Source organism: Opisthocomus hoazin, chromosome 1 (assembly GCF_030867145.1).
Source record: "Opisthocomus hoazin isolate bOpiHoa1 chromosome 1, bOpiHoa1.hap1, whole genome shotgun sequence".
Classification (NCBI taxonomy): domain Eukaryota; kingdom Metazoa; phylum Chordata; class Aves; order Opisthocomiformes; family Opisthocomidae; genus Opisthocomus; species Opisthocomus hoazin.
Genome location: NC_134414.1, coordinates 118,783,722 through 118,803,793, shown reverse-complemented (window position 1 = coordinate 118,803,793; position 20,072 = coordinate 118,783,722). Strand labels below are relative to the sequence as shown.

Genomic DNA, 20,072 nt, shown 5'->3' with positions numbered 1-20,072 from the left:
GATTTTTCTTACGTTTAAGTGAAATTGCCGGTGTTTCAATTTGTGCCATTTGTCCTGTCACTGGGCACCACTGACAAAAGCCTGGCTCCCTCTTTTTCATTCCCTCCCAGCAGGTTATTTATCCACATGGAGCAGATCCCCCTTAGCCTTTGCTTCTCCTGACCGAACAGTCCCAACCTCTCCCCATATGACAGGTGCTCCCCCTCCTTAATCATCTTTGTACCCCTTTGCTGATTTTGCTCCACTGTCATTCTTGTACTGGGGAGCCCAGCACTGGGACCCAGCACTCCAGGTGTGGCCTCACCAGGGCTGTGGAGAGGGGAGCTCCTTCCCTTGAGCTGCTGGCAATGCTCTTCCCAGAGTAGCCCAGGATACCTTTGGCCCTCTCTGCTGCAAGGACACATTGCTCACTCAACTTCTTGTCCAGCAGGAGCCCCAGGTCCTTCCTGGCAGATCTGCTTTCCAGCCAGTTGGTCTCTAGTATGTACTGGCACCTTGAGTTATTCCTTACCAGGTGCAGGACTTGGATTTTCCTTTGTTGAACCTCATGAGATTGTCCAGCCTGTGGAGGTCCCTCTGGATAGTGGCACAACCATCTGGTGTATCAGTAACTCCTCCCAGTTTTATGTCATCTGCAAACTTGCTGAGGGTGTACTCAGTCTCACTGTCCAGGTCACTAGCAAAGATATTAAACAGCATTGGACCCAGTAGCAACCCCTGAGGTATAGCAGAGGGACTGCTCTCCAGCTGGGCTTTGTTACACTGATAACAATCCTTTAAGCCTGGCAGTTCAGCCAGTTTTCAGTTCACTTCACCCTCTGCTTGTCTAGCTTGTACTTATTTAGCTTCTTTATAAGGATCGTATGGAAGACAGTGTCAAAGGCCTTCTTAAAGTCGAGATAAACAACATCTGGTGGTCTCTCTTTTCTACCAAGCCAGTCATCTCATCGTACAAAGCTTTCAGGTTGGTTAAATGTGATTTCCTCTTCATAAAACCATGCTGACTACTCCTGATCACCTTCTTGTCCTTCCATGAATATGGAGATGGACTCCGGAGTAGGTTCATCTATTACCTTCTCAGGGATCAAGATGGGGCTGACAGGCCTTCTCTTCCCTGGATCCTTCACCCTGAGGATAGGGGTGACATTTGCTTTCTTGCAGTCCTCAGGAACCTCTCCTAATAATCCAAATCTTTCAAAGCTAATGAAGAGTGGCCTTGCAATGACGTCGGCCACCTCCCTCAGTTCTCATGGGTGCATCTGGTCAGGTCCCAGAGTCTAGCATGTGTCCCCAGCTAGTTTAAGCCCTCCCTAATCTGATCCTCCTCCACTAAGAGCAAGTCTTCCTTAGTTCACACTTCCCCTCTGGTTTCAGGGTCCTGGGATTCCTGAAGGCTGGTCTTTCCCACAAAAACAGAGATAAAAGAAGGCATCAAATACCTCAGCCTTTTCCATGTCCTTTGACCCTGGATCCCTCACCTCTTTTTCCCTGGTCTTTGTTTTGTTGCTTATGTACTTGTAGAAGTCCTTCTTGTTGTCCTTCACATACCTCACCAGACTGACCTCCGGGTGGGCTTTGGTTTTCCTAACCCCAGCCCTGCACGCTCGGACAGTGTCTCTGCGTTGCTGCTGGCACAGCGGGCAGAAAAGGCAGAGAGCAGTAAGCGCTCGGTAAGCGAATTTGGCTCCTTGAGAGAGGCCAGCAGTCTGATGGTCGGGCAGGGGCCTGCATAGCGCTGTCGCTTTTCTCAGGGGGCCCTAATTCGCAGAAGAATTGGAAATATTGTTTTACAGTTAGTGGTATTGTTTCGTGGTTTTTTTTCCCCTTTCTCTTTACACTTCTTAACACTCCACTTCATGCTTCATACCTTGAATTGCACATTTTTTGCATTGTAAATATATTGCTTCCTTATGCAGAAATCATATTCTGTTACTCTCTGTCTCACTTATGTACTTCTCCCTGATCAAAACTTCTTTGTTAAAGTTGTCCCTTATTCAAAATTAATCTCAGCTTATTTAGCCAGACACATGAAGGAAATGTTAGAGGTTAGCAGAACTTCTGGTAGAGAGATTGTTTATGTCTCCCACTGAGACTGGTGGGAGAAAAGATGTTTCTTTTGTCATAAGTTTGGCTCCTCACACTGAGCTTTCATGCGTAGGCAGCATAATAGAGGGTATTTAGGGTTTAGGCCATAGTTTATGTCACATACCATAGTTTGTCAGGCTGATACTGCTGTTTGGGTTTCTGCTGCAGTCTTTCAGTACGAGTGGATGAACGTGGACACAGCCTTTTTTTTTTTCTTTGAGTTATACTAGGCGAACTATTCCTATGGTACTGCTTAGGCAGTAAATCAAGTCAGTTACAATCTAGGTAAGATTGTTTTACATACAAGTTTGTCACCTGCCAGCACAGAAAAGTAAATTGAGCACATTCAATCCATTACTATTATTATTATTAATAATTATTTTACTCTTGGTTTTCTCAGTGCATTTAAAAAACCCAAACCCACAGCTTAAAAGAAGTATAAACCTTATATCAGAACTGTTAAAACTGACCTAACAATTCGTTCTAAAAATGCAAATGTTTTGGAATACTAAAAGATTAAGTAAGGTGAGCTTTATGAATGTCTGCTGAAGCTGTCACTGAAAGGATCACAGTGCAGATCCCCAGATGCTCTATACTGGTAACTACTCTGGTTTAAATAGATTTGTATTTCTTTTAGCTGCTTTAATCTTAGTAGAGTTGATTTACTTTCTAACAGAAAAGGAGCTGGCCAGAATTTTTCCCCCTAGTTCATCAGCCCTCTGTCATTCTTGCTCCTAAATGGAAACAGTTGAGACAATGTATGTCAGTGCTTCCTTCTAATCCTCCTGGAACTCCAAATAAATTTAGTTTAACAAAGACAGGATGTTTAAAGTAGTAGAAGGAGGTTCTTAATTTCAGTGATACATAACTTTACTGATGACAATGCACAGGAGGAGTAAGTGCAGTAGTGTCAGTCTGAACAGAGATGACCAGATAATTGGCTGTCCGACTCATAGACTTTAGGACTTTATAACAAAAGGATTGAAAGTACGGGAAGATCCAGCCAATATCAGCAGACCTAATAATGCATGACAAGCTTTAAAAACTTTCTGCATTCAAAATTGGTTAACATTGCTTCAAAAAGAAGATTTTCTGTTTTTTCTGGTCTCAGAGAAATTTTGCTAGTCCACTCCAAAATGACCTTTGGGTACACGGCAAATCAATATTCTGTCCAATCCTGTAGATAAGCAACCTTCTTTAGCATAATATTTACCAAAATGCATAGATTTTTATAAACGGAAGTTATTTTTACAAGTTAGAATCTTAATTACCTAACCTTGTGTCCTGTTTTGTCTGTTCAATGTACTGCCAGAATTTAGTCTTACCAAGCTGGTTACCATTTCTGAGGGAAGCAACAATATTAATCAAATTGTAACAAAAAGGGAAAAGAAATTAAAAGAATACTAGGGCTGGTTTTGGTCTTGTCTCAGTGTCTTTCCTTCTGCTGCTGAATGCTGCACTGGCTACAGTGATAAATAGTAATATACTTGGAAAGTGGAAGAAAATAATTGATTAGACCTTTTCCCTTCATTTACCATAGTGCTTCTTTCCCCTCTGGGTTTGTGCGGTTTAATTTGCCATTGATTCTTTAATGATTATAATGTCATAGAGGAGCCAGTGTTTGTCTTCATTGCACACTCTGGACAATGCATTGGACCTGAATCTTTTCTTTCACATTCTGATGTAGATCTGCAGTCATTTGATACAGAGTAAAGTGAGGTCTCGGGCCAGCTGAAGTTTATATGGTGAGTGCATCCTTCTTCTGTCACTGGCAACATCTAATTAGTGCCAGTCCTTATTCTGCGGTGTTAGTTTCGTATTTCAGACACTGAAGGACTAATTGCAGATAAGGACCAAACACAGAAACACTTGGCTCAGTTATTGTAATCAAAAAAAGATATAACACTGAGAAATTTGTATACAAATCGAAGTTCTAAATGCATGTGGCAGATATTTTATGGCCTTTTAGTATGTACTAAATGAAGCAGTGTTTTACATTGCCAGCTGAATCCCTTTGGTTGTGATACATTTCTGTGGGTTTCTTCCACTATAGCGTAGTACTTGAATTACAGGACTGTGGCAGTACGCTATGATAAGAAATATCTTGTTTCTCTTCTGTGAAACTCAACTTCTATCTCAAAACCATTTTCCATTCTGATGACATCTTTTTCTACTTTATCTTTCCTGTGATCGGGGCTACAATTTCAGAAGAAAGCACTATACTCCAAATACAGAGAATTAGCCTCCTGTTCAGGATTGTTTTCAAGGAATATCTACAAGAATTGTTTTTAAACTGTAGACTAAAAAGCTTTGTTTTCGTATTAAAATTATTTTACTTCATTAAAGCCGTCTTCACTGAAATTTTCTGTAAGAGTAATGTTTTTAATAACACTGAAATAGTATCAGGTTTTAGAATTAAATATATTTCAAACATAAACCACAAGCAGAATGAGAAGCCAGAAATGTTTTTACAAACAAGCCGGGCAGTCATGGTCTGAGCTTGCTGTGGAGCTCTGTCACATACAAAGGGATTAAAAAGAAGTCATAGTCTACCAGTTAAGCAGATGGAAGAGAGAGGTATAGAAAAGACAAAACTTTGGATTCATGCATGGGATGCCTTCAGAGACAGGGCAAGTGCCATAAAGTGTGTTGCTAGGATTCATCTCCATCCCCACCTTTACGGTTATGGTAGGTTCACCTTGGCTAAAAAGCAAAATTTATTGCTGCTTAAACCAGAGTTGGATGGTGAGAAAGACAGACAAAAACGAAACCTCGCCCCACACACTTTTTTTTCCTAGGCTCAACTTTACCCATTCATCCCCTACTCCTCTATCTCTGCCCCCCTGCTTCCTTTCCTTGGTGTGGAAGGCTGTGGTCAGCCCATAACAGCTCCTCTCTGCCTCTCCTCCATCCTCCTCACACTTTCCCCCTGCTCCATCGTGGGTCCTTCCCATGGGCTGCAGTCCTTCAGGATAAACCTGCTCCAGCATGGGCTGCAGCTTCCCTCAGGGCACATCCACTGTTTCCTCTCCTGATTTTGATCTCTTTTTTCCCCCTGTTCCTCTGCCTATCTGACATTTTGCCCTTCCTTTCACAAACTGTCCCAGAGGCAGCACCAGCTTGGCTGGCAGGCTTGGCTGTGCCCTGTGGTGGGTTTGTTGGAGCCAGCTGTGTCTGGCACGGGCAGCCCGTGGCCCCTCCTCAGAGGTATCACCCTGCAGCACCCCCTCTACTAGCACCTTGCCACAGAAACCCAGTATAATTTGATCCACGAATCAAATTCTGCCTCCAGAATGTGTGATATTAACTCCTATTGGGACCAGCAGGAGTTGTGTCCTGCCACTGGATGGAAAGACTGAGACTCCTATTAAATCTCCGAGCCCTTGAATAATTTTGCAACATTAATGAAATCATTCTTTTACATTGACGTATATTGTGTGAGCACTTCATGTTATAAGGACAAAGTAAATCCTTAACTGAAAGTGGTATTTTTTTGTTTGGTGAACCAAATTCAATGGGCTGCCTCATCAGCATTGTGCTAGAAACAACGTTCAATCTTGTATTTTCTGGCAGAAAGTAAAGATGAAGAAACTACGGAAATCTGAGGCCAAAGTGGTAACTAGATTTATAAAGCAAGCCTGTATTATTACACAGAGAAAGAAACTGATATTGTAAAGGCCTGAAGCTGCAAATCCTCATTTGAGTCTTGGACTCGTATTATGAATAGCATTTAGAGCAGCATGTAACACCTTGGCCATTAATTGCTATTAGCTCTGCCATTAAGAGCTGTCAAGCTGTTGCAACAGAAGAGCAGTCACACAAGTGATAGGGGAAATTAAAAGAATGGGAATGGAAGGAGCTGGCATCTTTTTGTATGCAGTGCGGATGAAGTGAGAAAAATGAAGAAAAAACATTTTGTAGGATTCAGGTAATAGCAGTAGCAGGAAATGGAGTATTATTATTTCTGGTTGCTAAGATAGTGGAAGCCCAGGTATAACTCAAGAAGCAAATGTAAAATGCAGCATGTGTAGGTGATTGAATCTGTTCACATTTAACTTATTTATGCATTTTTGAACATCCAGAAGTATCAGATGACACTGAATACTCCCAGTAGCGATGCAACTCTTCTATCTGCATTCATTAAATATATATTAGGTTTACAGCTGAAAATTCTCTGTCCCAGCAGACTGAAGAAGTGACTGACAGCACCATAGATTTTTTCACTTTTACAATTCTGTCTGCTGGCATTTAGGTGAGGTAGGAGTCATAATCCAAACTGGTCATCTCCAAGTATACATTCTTAACTACAAGGGGAATGAGTACAAGGGTAGAGAAAAGAGAAGTGCATTTGTAACCTTATCAAGGTGTAACATAGTTATCTGTTGTTGGAGTAGAGCTTCATGCGTCAGCCTGCCTCACGTGTACCGTTGTGTTTGGTGGTCTCTAATTGTTGGTTGGGGTCAGGCAATCATAGGTGTCTAGTAACTTGACAAACACTTCAAACAGCGTTTCTCTTGTCATCAGCAACTTGATGTGAACCCTAGAGACTACGCAGTATATGCGACACTGCAGTCACACACATCGGTTTGCGTTGAGATAGAAGACCCTTATTAAAACAAAACACTAAATCTGTTGCATTTATTAAAAAATTGTGTATATTTCATTAATGATATTGTCTAAAAACATCTTGCTGGTTTTGGAAACCTGTGAACCACATGTTATCTTAGAAACCTACAGAAGAAAGGGATTTTGAACAGGTTGGTATGCTGTAAACAAGGCCTAGGGTGTTCTGGCAAAGCCTGTACTGAACACTATTGTAGCTGAAGTGTAAGAAATGAGTAGGGTGAGCAGAAATTATTTTTCAGCAGTGGTGGAGTTGTGAATACTTTCAACCTACAGTTGTGGTGGTCAGAAAAATGAGTGTAGAAGTCACACTTTCATTCAAAAGATTTTCTTTCTTCATAAGATTCCATTTCCTGCCAGTCAGAATAAAATTTTCTGCACTTCAGAAGACAGAAACTTCCCAGAAAGTTACCTTAACGTCACTGTGAAGTCATTACTGGGTAAAAATCTCCCTAGCTCCATTCAGCAAAACGCCATGTCATAAGAGGAGGACTAATGTAAAGTTTTAACCCTGCTTGTATAGAAAGATAAAAAGCATTGAAGAATGTTTTTAATCTTAGGCAAGTGTGCAAATATTTCCTTGAACTGAGATGGATTAAACCTACACTGAATTATCTTGCTGAATTGAACAATTGCCTGGGTTACATAATCACCAAACAGCATAAAGCATTTTAAAATATACGTGTGCACTACAGGACTTGTGTCTACCTTTAAAACATCTGTTTTGGAGTTGTCTACACTGCGAGGATTGTTAATATTCTGGTTGTGGTTTGCAGCTTCTTAATGGTATTATTTTGATCGCTAAAACTATGTGGAAACCAGCATACTTCACAGAGTTACACTGAGCAAAAAACAATTTGAAAGTACCTTCAATCTATCATTAATTTGTCTGCTCTTCTATCCATTGTGTATTGCAGGTAACATTTGCATTAGTGCTGCTGAGCTGGTGTAATGCAAGGAAGGATACATCATGAAATGGAAACATTATCGTTTTTTGGTCATAGTAGCTGTATTCAGCCTTTCCAGATGCCATCAGTTACTGGGTCAGCTCATTCCAGGTAGGTACCTTTTATTTACACGTGAATATTCATATTTTTATGAATCATTTTTATGCTGTCTGTGTGAATATGTGCATGTACATACCTGAAGTTCTCTCTCCGTATATCAATGTGTACGTGTGCGTGTGCGTGCGAAGGAATTTATGAGTATATCTGCATATTCAAAACACAGAATGTAATAAGTGCTGTATTGTCTATGCTGCAATGACTTGCTTGTTTTGATTGCAAAGGAAAACGTAGAAGAGGAGTGGCCTGAAAATATAAGTACGAGAAGGTTAAGGTGGCTATTAAAGCATTCCTTGGATTAGCACTGTTGGTGGAGGGAAGAAAAACAGAGTGCAGAAAAAGACCTCAATATCAAAGAGAATAGGAAATCTATAGAGAACCTTCCTGAAGAAGAAGGAAGATAGCGGCAACCGTGAAATAGCTGAAATGCAGTGTTTTCAGTGAAGTCCTAGACATCAGGGATCATTCTGGTGTCTGCATGTGGCAAGTCTTACTAGTGCAGAGAGGAGTGGTAAGCATGTATGAAAGGGGCAAGATACTGTCCGACTTTAAAGAGAAGGTGGTGTTAAAATAGGTAACCTGTATCACTAGGGAACAGTGGATTTTTATGGAAATAACATACAGGAAACAAAATCTGTTTTGTTGTGTTGGGGTTTTTTTTAAGAATAAATCTGTAATAACAGCTTTTGAGTCATTCTGAATCATCTTCAATATTTGTTAGGAAAAACCCAAACAAACTTTGATCAGTACCACTAATAATGGACAACCTTTCAGTAAAAGGTAGAAAAACACAATAGACATATAAAAAAGAAAGTGACATGCTGATTTTTTGTGGTTCTTTTGTCTGCTTTGCATCTGAACAATAATGTAGAAGAGACTACTGGCTGGGTTTCTAAGTTGAATACATTCTGTGTGCTGAATTTTGTGGCTATATAATTCTTCTCCTATATCTGTGGGCAACTAGTTCAAATATAGACTACTGAGTGAGAAGAGAAAGGAAAAGGGTTTTTCCTTCAAGTGTTTGTTGACCTATAATGAATGGTGGTTCATGGAAAGTAAATTAAGAAAATGAATTGGTATCTTTTTTTTTTCGCCGTTGGTTTCAAATGCGTTACGTAGGAGATGCAAAAAGATTCCAGAATAAAGGAAGATATAAGTTAAAATTATCATTTTAAAAAGTTTGACCTTGGACTTCAAACATAATTTCAAAACAATTTACCTGTCACAAAGACATCTATTGCTCCTTTTAAAAAGAACGCCTGCAGATCCAACTGTATTTGCATGATAGCTACCTCCATCCACTTGCATTGGTTTCATTTTAGTCATAGTTTTGTAGACTCCACTGAAAAGGCTGTTTGCACTGTATTACTTTTTCCATCAAATTAGTTTCAGAATAAAATCACAGGTGGCATTTTGATTTTTGTGCCTGCTTTGTAATTTTCATCACAGACCTCAGACTTGAACCAAGAGATTACTGTACTTGGCCAGACATCAGCCTGCTCAGCCTCGCTGGCAGGGTGCCAGGAGTGTGATTATCACAAAAGATCAAATAAAGGAGGATTTTTTTTTTTCCTTTAAGCAGTTCATCCCATTCATTTTGCTCTTTTCATGTCTTTTCCTTACAAAGGGATGTCTCTCAATATTTTTTTAGTGCACAGAATGAGACAGACCTGTGCACAATCTGAAACTTTTTTCTCCATTTAATGGGGAAAAAAAAAAGAAATAGTATTTCTTTGGAATTCTGCTGTATCCATAAAGCTACCAATAGAGCAATAGGCAACAGCTTTTTCTGAGGACTGCTAAAAGCACTAAGCAGCTAAAACATCTGTGATCATAGTACTACTGAATTGTGTTATTTTATTTCAATAAAAACTGTGCTTTCAAATTAACAGATTCAGTTAAATTAGTTTTAGATCATGTTATTAGAAAACTTTAAAAATTAAATTTTATCGTTTCAAACTCTCCAATTATCTAAAAATCGAAGATTGTTCCAATCTATTGATGACATAGCTTTAATTTCATATGAAAAGCTATCAGAAATATGTTAAAGTTTACCCTCAGAACTGGAATTCTCAACTTCAGTAAAATGTGATGAATTTTAATGGTGGTCTTATAACTTTGAAACATTTATTGTAGTTTTTGCTGAGTCTTTTCATATATTCATGTTGAGTCTCTTTTGCATATGAGGTCCACAGGGAGGTACTGTCTCCCCCCTTTATTAAAATCATGGCTGAGCCTTTCATCTCATGTCATTACATCTTACCTCTAATTCACATATAAAATACACTCGCAATTCCACTATGGCTGTCTCCTGAGGCATACAGTATCTCTGCCTTGGCACGTCTTTATTTAATCAGAGGTTGAACATTATCTGGAAAAGATGTGATTTTTCTTTCCAGTTGCTCAGCATATTTAAAAGCTGGAAAACTTGATAGTTGATTTTAAAGTGCACTGATGTAAAAAAACATGGCATTAACTAATGCTAGATTATGTTTAGATGCATACATTGAGCTCTGTGTTTCTATTTAAGTCCTTGAAGTGTTTTAAAGTTACCAGTTATTATATTGTCAAAAAAACATAGAACTATAAATCCCATGTGCAGCAAAAGATTTTAATAATTTAAACTGAGATTTTTTTTTTCTTTTTTTTTTTTTTCCCTACATCAGTAGACGTAAGTGAAAGGTTTCAGATTTGTGATCTGTTAATAAAGGCACTAGGAGCATTCCTCATGGATTTGGTTGGGCTTGGGATCAGGACCTTTAGCAGGCAATCTCGTGGAAGTGCCCTCTGTCTGAACTGGAATAAATGCCAGATGTGTGGGATCTAGTCAATCCTTGAGCTTTACAGAGATATCTGGACAAAGAAAGCCTTGTAAAACCACGGAATGACAAATTTTGAATGCTCCTTATAGATTGTTAATAGATTTTTGTAACAGAATTCTCTGTAGGTCTTGGGGAGAGGAGGATGAGGAGAAAACCTCTTTTGAACCCAGATTTTTGAGAAATTTTGATAGAAGCTTGTAGACCTCCATGATCTACAAGTACTGTCTCTGAGTACTTGAGCAAAGACTGATGTTGCACTAGAATGCCTGATATATTTCCATCATTTTCAAGTAAAAAAAAGATTACTTTTCTGATTTTTTTTTCGATTTTTAAATCTGTGAAGTACATTGTTTCTCCAGGAAATAGGTTTCCATTAGGAGATGCAGATATATAACAAAGCATAAGATATATAAACCATACATAGTGAAATGTAAATTTGAGAAATACAGTTTGCTAGTGTCAGTTTAAAAAAAAAACAACCACAAAATAATGCTCTGATAATCATAAAAGCTTACTGAAATTCTGAAGAGAACCACCTGAGGATTTGACCTCTTCTGGGGTAGACAAGAATATTTTCAATTTACTTTTCCGTCAAACTTATTTGCTTACAAAGGAAACACTACAGGAAATACATTCGCTATAGTAGCTTCTTTGCCTCTTTCAACAGGAGATAGTTATTATTCATAATGAAACTTTCATAAATTTGAATTGTCTTTTTTCACTGCCTCTAACATGCTAAGATGTAAGCAATCATCTTTGGAATCAGAGAAGCCTTACATCAGAGCTTTTATCCTGTTAATCATAATTCAGTAGCGTAAGTAGCTAAATTGTTTGGTGTGATTTTTTTTTTAAATCACTGTTAGCTTTTCAGTACTCAGACTCTCAGATCTGGCTAGTGAAAACAAGATTTTGAGTTTTACCCTGTTACCTGCTTGTCAAACTGCTGGGCTTGCTGTGTGAGTACTGTACTTTGGATTTATATGCATGATTAATATGTTTTGACAATAAATCCTATATTCCTCTGTTTCCCTGCAACCTTTGAAGGTACCTTGAAAAAAAATAGTTCCTAGCACTGAAAGATCTTCATTTGCTGCTTCATAAAGAAGATCCCTGTGTTGTATAATGTAAAGTGTACTTATTCACTCTTCTGTTCTTTTTAAGTGCCTGAATGAGTTTTCAGTCGAGTATCCAAAATAAAGCTCTCAATGATCTGAACAAGGCATTGAACAGTTCAGATGAAGAATTTAGCTAGTTATATGGTTGTGCAGGTTTTTCTGAGAATAATGTTTAAAAAGGAAATGTTCAGCTAAACCCAACTCTACCCATACTTTACTATTGACTGTCTTTTGGCACAGCATCAATGGCAGAGAGAATTGGATGGTCAAAGTCCATGTAAGCCCCTACTGTGAAGCTGTAAAGGAAGAGTGAAGACTCATTTAGCTAAGGAAATGAAGTGACCAGTAGTCCCCTGACACTTGTCAAAGAATAGGGTATATGGATTTAAATTCCTTCAGGTGGGAGGTACTTGAGGATAGTTTTCACCCTTTCTGAGCAAGTGATCCAAGAGCTGAGCTCATATTTTAAAAAGATGGCAGTTTTGTTAATTATAGTTTTGTAGTGTTTTAAAGTGATGTTCATAACTATTTTGTGGTGAACCAGTAAGCATTTCAGAGCACCTGAACAGGAAAGCTGAGTTTGTAGGTCACAAGGGAAATAAGGCAAACGATAGAAGCCAAAAAACTCAAAACCTATGTAAAGGTATGCCATCTCAGGAGCAGAGCTTTAAGTCCAAGACGAATGTTAACTCTAAAGATGAAAGGACATGATTTAACAGGGTCATATTTTTAAATATAGGTCCCCAAATTCCATGCAATTTCCACTTATTCTGTTGTTGAATCTGAGGCCCAGTGAAGATAACCTTTAGCTATTTTTGATTAAAGACATATGGTTAAATGTAAGACTGGAAGTGTGTAGCTCTGATGTAGGAACACTTATAGAATTGTGGAAAAAAATAGGTTAGAATGCACGTGGAGGTCATTTACTCTGATTTTTTTGCTCAAAACAGTGCTACCTTCAGAGTTTAATCAGCTCACACGAGGCGTGCCCAGCTCTGTTCTGAGCACATCCAGAGATGGAAATTTGATAACCTCTTTGGACCAATCTTAGGGTGAATTTTTGCTTTCATTTAGACCAAGCTGGAACTTTTTGTATTGCAATTTCTGACCCTTGCATCTTGTCCTTTCACTGTGTGCTTCTGAGGAGAGTCTGGCTCTCACTTCTGCAAAACTTTCTTTAAGGTAGTTGAAGACTGTAATTAGACCACTTACCTTAAACCAGACCATCTTCTTTAGCCTCGCCCAGTATCTCGTATGTTCCAGTCCCCTGACCATCTTAGAGGCTCTCCTCTAGGCTCTCTCTCATTTTTCTATTTCTCTCTTGGAATGAGTGGCCCAAAACTAGATGCACTTTTCCATGTGCAGACTCATGAAGGATAACTGGAGGGAACTAATCACCCTTTGACCTGCTGGTTATACTCTCACTAAAGCATCCCAATATGTTGGTATCCTTCCCTGGGTTCAGGGCACACTGCCAGCTCAAATTCAATTTACCAGCAAGGACCACAGGTTTGTCTCTGTATTGTTCTTAACTTTCCATCTTAGAACTTTTCTACCATAGAAAGGGTCATCTTGGATGAACTGTTCTGTTGACAAACTGTGGTGGCAAGAAATATGTTTTGATGCACTTTCTCCAGTAGTTTTATTTTCATAGGCTTTAGGAAATGTTACTCATGGCCATAAATTACTTTTTTGTGATTCTAATTTTATATAACTGTGATAGATGCATCTGTAAGTGATGTGTAGCAAGGGATGATGATTTAATATATTGTTTCCAGTTGTGAGTTCCACCAAGCTTGTAGATTGTGGTCTTCAGGTTCAAATGCAAAGACAGTAGACAGGCAGTTTAGGATTTGCTGTGGTCAAGGAACATGTGGAAAGATGTACTTACGTCATCCCTGCCCAATGAAGTTGAAGCAGAGAGAAAATAGTCTTCAATTCAGAACTAAAAAAAACAAACAAAGAAAAAACCGAAAAAACAAAACCGAAACACAAAACAAACACCACTTACATTTTGACTGGCCCCAACAAAGAGGGGTCTCCATTTAGACATACTAAATAAAATAAAAAAGAGAAAAAACTGGCCTCTGTGCTCTTGTAAAGACCATGTATGTGTTCATGGTTGCCTTTTCCTTCTCTCCTGTCCCTGCAATGTGCATAGGCCATACTGTAACCTCTTGTAAAGAGGAAGCAGTACCAGCTGAGATCATCTAACCTGACCACTGTATATTTGTTGGCATGTGTATATGCATTTGTAAGTATACATAATGACATGCAATTATCATCTAGTAACTCTTAAGACTGAAAAGTCATCTTGCCTCATGGAGTATTCAGCTTTGTTTGAAGTGCAGGGTAGCAGGTCATCCTTGCAAAATATTTTAAAAATATTTTTCACTAATTTATGTTAGTGTATCTCAATATTTATGAATTAATACTAGATCACATTACGTTATGATACAATGTATTTGTTATCAAGAAAACATAATGATGTTTCCATGGTATGATACTACCAAGTATAATTTTCATTATGACTGTACAAACCAGATTACTTAATAACTCAAGAGATAATAATTTCTTGTTGTCAGAAAATGGAAACTGTGTAGTAAATCTTGTATATTGTTTTAAGTTAATTTACCTACATAATAAGAATGTAATTTATCTAGTCATCCATCCCTGCTGGTAGAAGTAGTGTTTTTTTCTTAATTTGGAATGTTGTGACTAAATTTGTTCTGACTCTATAGGATATATGCCAGCTGATTTTTACAGTTTTCTCAGTTGCTCATCTTTTAATTTTGTTTGACACCCATACATTTTCAGAGTATTCAGATTGTTTCACTTTTGTTGGCTTTGTGGTGTGACCTTAGGTTCTCCCTGTTGGGTTTTTTCGTTTTGGGTTTTTTTTGTGATTTTCTTTTTTCCAAGCCCTCTCCTTGCTTGGGAGGATGACAAAGGTTTGTAATTTGTATTAGTAGAACTCTCATGCCTGGAAAGAGGACAATTATTGAAAAGGGGAAAAAAAAAATCCCAGCACGTGCCTTGCCTTCCAGAGATTGTCACTGTGTACTCTGAGCTCTTAATAAATAAAAAGATTGCCAGCTGTACTTCAATTCACAGCTTCTTTATTAGCCTTTAAAAAGAAATAAATAAAGCATGACGCTTGATTTAATTGTCTGAATAGAGGGAGACAAACCAAGAGGCACAGTCGGTTGCAAGACACTTAATGAAGAAATCCCTATTTTTAATCTAGCTGTAGAAGAGACAACTCTTCTGCTTTGACAATGTGGCCTTTGTGATGAACCTGGCTGGAAAACCACATGTGCTGCACCGTCTTCCTAATTAAGTCATCAAAATGCACTGGAGAAAACTGAGTGACTTGCGTAGACGAGTATAAGTAATTTTAGTTCCTCTATTGCTTGGTTAATAGAAAGTGGCACTGTTCTAGATTATGACTGATAGAGGTTAGATGCTACAGCTGCTATTATTGTGCCTGCAGGTAGGCGCCTTTATATGCCATTTCTGTGCGTATGTAAAAAGGCACACTTTACTTGGTTTCCCTTTCTTTTCTCTTACTTTTCAAGGACGCAGTCCCAGAGGCATTTCCTCCATTTTTTTTTCCTCTAGAAGCCTCTGCCTGTGATTTTCCTCAAAACTTACAGATATTCTCCTTGTTTTGGATGCACTGATTGGAGCGTTCACCAAAACTGGTCTTAAAAGTGAGGTTTTGGGAAGGCTGCCCACTAAAATAAATTAAAAGGTAAACAGGAAGAAAAAAATGTCAACCATGACAGTCGTGGTCAGATAAAAAAATTAAGTATATATAACAGGGAGGGAATCAGTTTTTCTGATATGGACTTGTTGGCCACAGCTAAAGATTTTGTAAATGTGTAGACCAGATTCTGAAGCTTTTATTGGTAAAATTGTTGATAAATACTCATTTCTTGCTTTACCAGTAGTCTTACTTGAAGCTCTAAGCTTCTTAGAGACAAAAATACAGTGATTATGAGAATGGCGTAATCAGTGTTTGGTATCTATTGTAGTTGTTAGAAACCTATGTTGAAAATCTTTCCTAGTTTACATATGTTTGTGACACTCCGAAGTTGATAGCAAGGTTACCAGACATGCATTTGCTTGAATTCTTCTGTAAAAATCGTGTTTCATATGGCTAATGGAAAAACTAGCATAAATGCTATGGATATACTTGTAGATAATACAAATAAAATTTTCACCAGAAGTTATTCTACCCATATTAAAATTAACAAGAAGAAGTGTTTCTTTACATTGTTATCACGATAATTGATGAATTGTCTTTGGTTGCAAAAGTACAGCCCGAAATTCAGTCTCTCCTGAATCTAATATTTATTTAGATGATTAATCTGTTACAGCTTTGAAGCAATTTAATGTCTTTAACGTGAATTATAAACTAATTTCAGTCATATCAGTGAAAGAATGTAACAATTTACAAGGGTGTTTTCACACTTACAACTACTCAAGGGATTACTGTAGGCATATCTACACTTGCTAATTTATTTTCAGTGCTGTGAAACAGAGTGTCTAGAGATGCTTTATTAAATATTTTAATAAGTGTCAAACTTATTTGCACAATTTCTGTCTTGACTAAGGGTGATTTATATGCACCTGTATCTGCATATGCAGAAAAAAATATCCTTTTGTCAGACACTGCCACCTTATTTTTGCACAAACTAAGGAGGAAATTACTGCCTTTTGCCTAATCTGAGTTTAAATCGAAGTGGAACTGTTAAAAGCAAACAGGTCTTACATTTTAAGCTTTTTTCTCAACCTTAACTGTTGAGTTAGGCTGACAGTAAGGTTATTCTAAATATTTGTACTATATACATGATGGTCTTATCAGTTTAGCAATGTGTAACTGACTAGTTGCTGTGTCTTCTTTATTCTAGCTTTTCTATATCACTTTATAAATGCTTAGAAAAATACTTTGCTTTTCTCTACAGTGTAAAAATCATCATCTATTATTTTGATCAAGAGAGAAACTTGTATATAGCCCATATTCAAAGGAGTCAATATTTAATATTTGATAAATGAAACAGTATAAGGCTGCAGATACCATGACTTTCAGTAAGTTGCTGGTTTTGTTAATGCGACTTAAATATTGTTCCTACATTAATTGTCCACTAATAGTCAAAATAATGTGTCAAATATTCTATATATGCTTCCACTAAATCAATCAACTCTCTTTCCTCTGTTGTATAAAAGCAAAGAAACACTTATCCTTTACAAATTATTTTTGCTCAAGGCATTGTTACAGGCTACTAAGAAGGTAGAAGACTTCTTAAAAGTGCTGCAAAGCACATCTGGTTAACCATTTACTGTTAACTTTCTGTGTTGAGACATTTCTTTAGTTACATTTTGGGTGTGTTTTTTCTTTGTTGTTTTTTTTTTTTTTTGCTCCCCAACATTACCCTGAGGGTAAAATTTTTAATGATACTATTTAGAACTTGTTTTTTAAATCAGGTCATAAAGGAATGAGGTTTTAAGCCTATTTCATTTTTACACACAGCTGAGGTGACCTCCAAGGTTGCACTTTTAATATCTGAAAATAAAAAGGCAGTTAATGGTACGCAACAAAAGGATGCTTTTTTTTCTTCCATTCTTTGCAAAATGGATCATTTATAGCCTTCAGGATTTTATTCACTTATATTACTCCCTACTCACAGTAAGATTAAACAATTTCCACATTACTTTACATCCGTCTGGCACTTAAATGTATATGTGTAAAATTAAGGTACTGTTCATGTACAGTACCATTTCAGAAAACGTACTTTGTTATATTCACTAACACTCATCTAAATACATGGCACTGAACTAGTGTAGAATGGATCGCTTGCATTTTCTGAAATTAATGTCTAAGCATGTCTTCCTTTAATCGTATGTTACACTAAAATTTCTAGAATAGCTTAATGCTTGAAATTTGTCACACATTTAGGTGACGTTGCTAATTCAGCATGTAACACATAAACAAGCATCACAATTTTGAAAGATGCAATACCCATGACCACTTCTATTCGTCAGTTTCCACCATGGAATCATAGAATCATAGAATGCTTTGGGTTGGAAGGGACCTTTAGAGGTCAGCTAGCTCAACTCTCCTGCAGTGAGCAGGGATATCTGCAACTAGACCAGGTTGCTCGGAGTGCCATACAACCTGGCCTTGAATGTTTCCAGGGATGGGGCCTCCACTACCTCTCCGGGCAACCTGTTCCAGTGTTTCACCACCCTCATTGTAAACAATTTCTTCCTTATATCTAGTCTGAATCTACCCTCCCTTAGTTTAAAGCCATTACTCCTTGACCTATTGCAACAGGCCCTGCTGAAAATGGTTTCCCCATCATTCCTGTAGGCTCCCTTCAGTTACTGGAAGGCCACAATAAGGTCTCCCTGCAGCCTTCTCTTCTCCAGGATGAAAAGCCCCAACTCTGTCTCAGCCTTTCCTCATAGGAGAGGTGTTCCAGCCCTCTGATCATTTGTGTGACCTGCTCCAACAGGTCCATGTCTCTCCTGTGCTGAGGGCTCCAGAGCTGGATGCAGGACTCCAGGTGAGGTCTCACCAGAGCAGAGTAGAGGGGCAGAATCCGCTTCCTCAACCTGCTGGCCACGCTTCTCTTGATGCAGCCCAGCATATGGTTGGCCTTTTGGGCTGCGAGCGCACTTTGTTGGCTCATGTCCGGTTTTTCATCCACCAGTACCCCCAAGTCCTTCTGGTCAGGGCTGCTCTCAATCCCTTCATCCCCCAGCCTGTATTGATAGTGGGGCTTGCCCTGACCCAGGTGCAGGACCTTGCACTTGGCCTTGTTGAACCTCATGATGTTCACACAGGCCCACTTCTCAAGCTTGTCCAGGTCCCTCTGGATGGCATCCCGTCCTTCTAGTGTGTCAGCTGCACCACTCAGGTTGATGTCATCTGCAACCTTGCTGAGGGTGTGCTCGATCTCACTGAGTCATTGATGAAAATGTTAAACAGCACCAGTCCCAGTACAGAGCCCTGAGGGACACCGCTTGTCACCAGCATCCACTTGGACACTGAGCCATTGACCACTACCCTCTGGCTGTGACCTTCCAACCAATTCCTTAGCCACTGAACAGTCCACCCATCAAATCCTTATTTCTCCAATTTAGAGAGAAGGATGTTGTGAGGAACTGTGTTGAAGGCTTTACGGAAGTCCAGATAGATGATGTCCATAGCTCTTCCCTTGTCCACTGATCTAGTCACGCCATCATAGAAGGCCACTAGGTTGGTGAGGCAGGACTTGCCCTTGGTGAAGCAATGGTGGCTGTCTCACATCACCTCTCTGTCCTCCATGTGCCTTAGCATAACTTCTAGGAGGATCTGTTCCATGATCTTCCCAGGAACAGAGGTGAGGCTGACAGGTTGGTAGTTCCCAGGGTCCTCCTTCCTACCCCTTTGAAAAATGGGCACAATGTTTCCCTTCTTCCAGTCACCAGGGACTTCATCTGACTGCTATGACCTTTCAAATATCATGGAGAGTGGCTTAACAATGACACCAGCCCATTCCCAACCACCAGCCAAATCCCAACCATCTCCTTTTGCTATGTCTCTTAAATACGCGTTTGCTTATGAATGGTAGCTGATAAGCTGGATTTGATCTGGCTATTAAATCAGGACTAAGCATTGTGCTGATTCAGAATTGGAGTTACCAGGTAGGTTAGAGCCTGTGGATGTTCACAGCTACATTTTACTGTGAGGAAGATGGAGAAAGATTTTACTGTTTTTTAAGAAAGAGCTACATCACCTCTTGGTTGCATATGTTCAGTTGTCTCCTTAATTTGTTGCTTCCTAACTTGTACACAGATTCATTATTGTCCAGTTCCCATTGGCTTATTCTCTACATTTTACTATTTAATTTGCTTTTATCAGTTGTTTATAACATCTCAGAATGTTATCCTTCAGTTTTTAATTTGTTTACAATCTGAAATGCCTGTGATGAGCTTTACTGTAAACTGTAGATTTACTTCAGCCAACTTTGCACAAAAAAGCTAACATATGCTTTTAATTTTCAGCATGTTAGTGGCCTGCTTCTGATGTAGCACTAGTGAAGGGTTTCCATTTTTAAGTTGGAGCTGTTGCAGGAGAGAAAGCTTCTTACACATTAACTTTGTTTTAGAGTTTGGGTTGAACAATGTAGTTTGGATAGGTGTCTTAAATTAATCACGGCAATCTAATATACACATCAAAACTGGTGTTTGAATTTGATGCTACTCTGTCCTCAGTTTTCAAAATAGACAGAGAATTCTGAATCTGAACTAAAATGCATGAAACTTAGGACTGGGAAGAGGATAATGATCACTGCCTACCTCCTAGTTTATTT

At 38.7% G+C, this 20,072-nt stretch overlaps 1 protein-coding gene across 1 annotated transcript in view; it reads left to right on the top strand.

The window, feature by feature from the left end:
- Positions 1-20,072, top strand: part of ROBO1 (roundabout guidance receptor 1) — a 750,394-nt gene that overhangs the window by 83,854 nt on the left and 646,468 nt on the right. The window contains exon 2 of the mRNA XM_075434010.1: positions 7,626-7,766. Coding sequence (XP_075290125.1) covers positions 7,679-7,766 — 88 coding nt within the window. The 5' untranslated portion in view covers positions 7,626-7,678. The remainder of the gene's footprint in view (positions 1-7,625; positions 7,767-20,072) is intronic.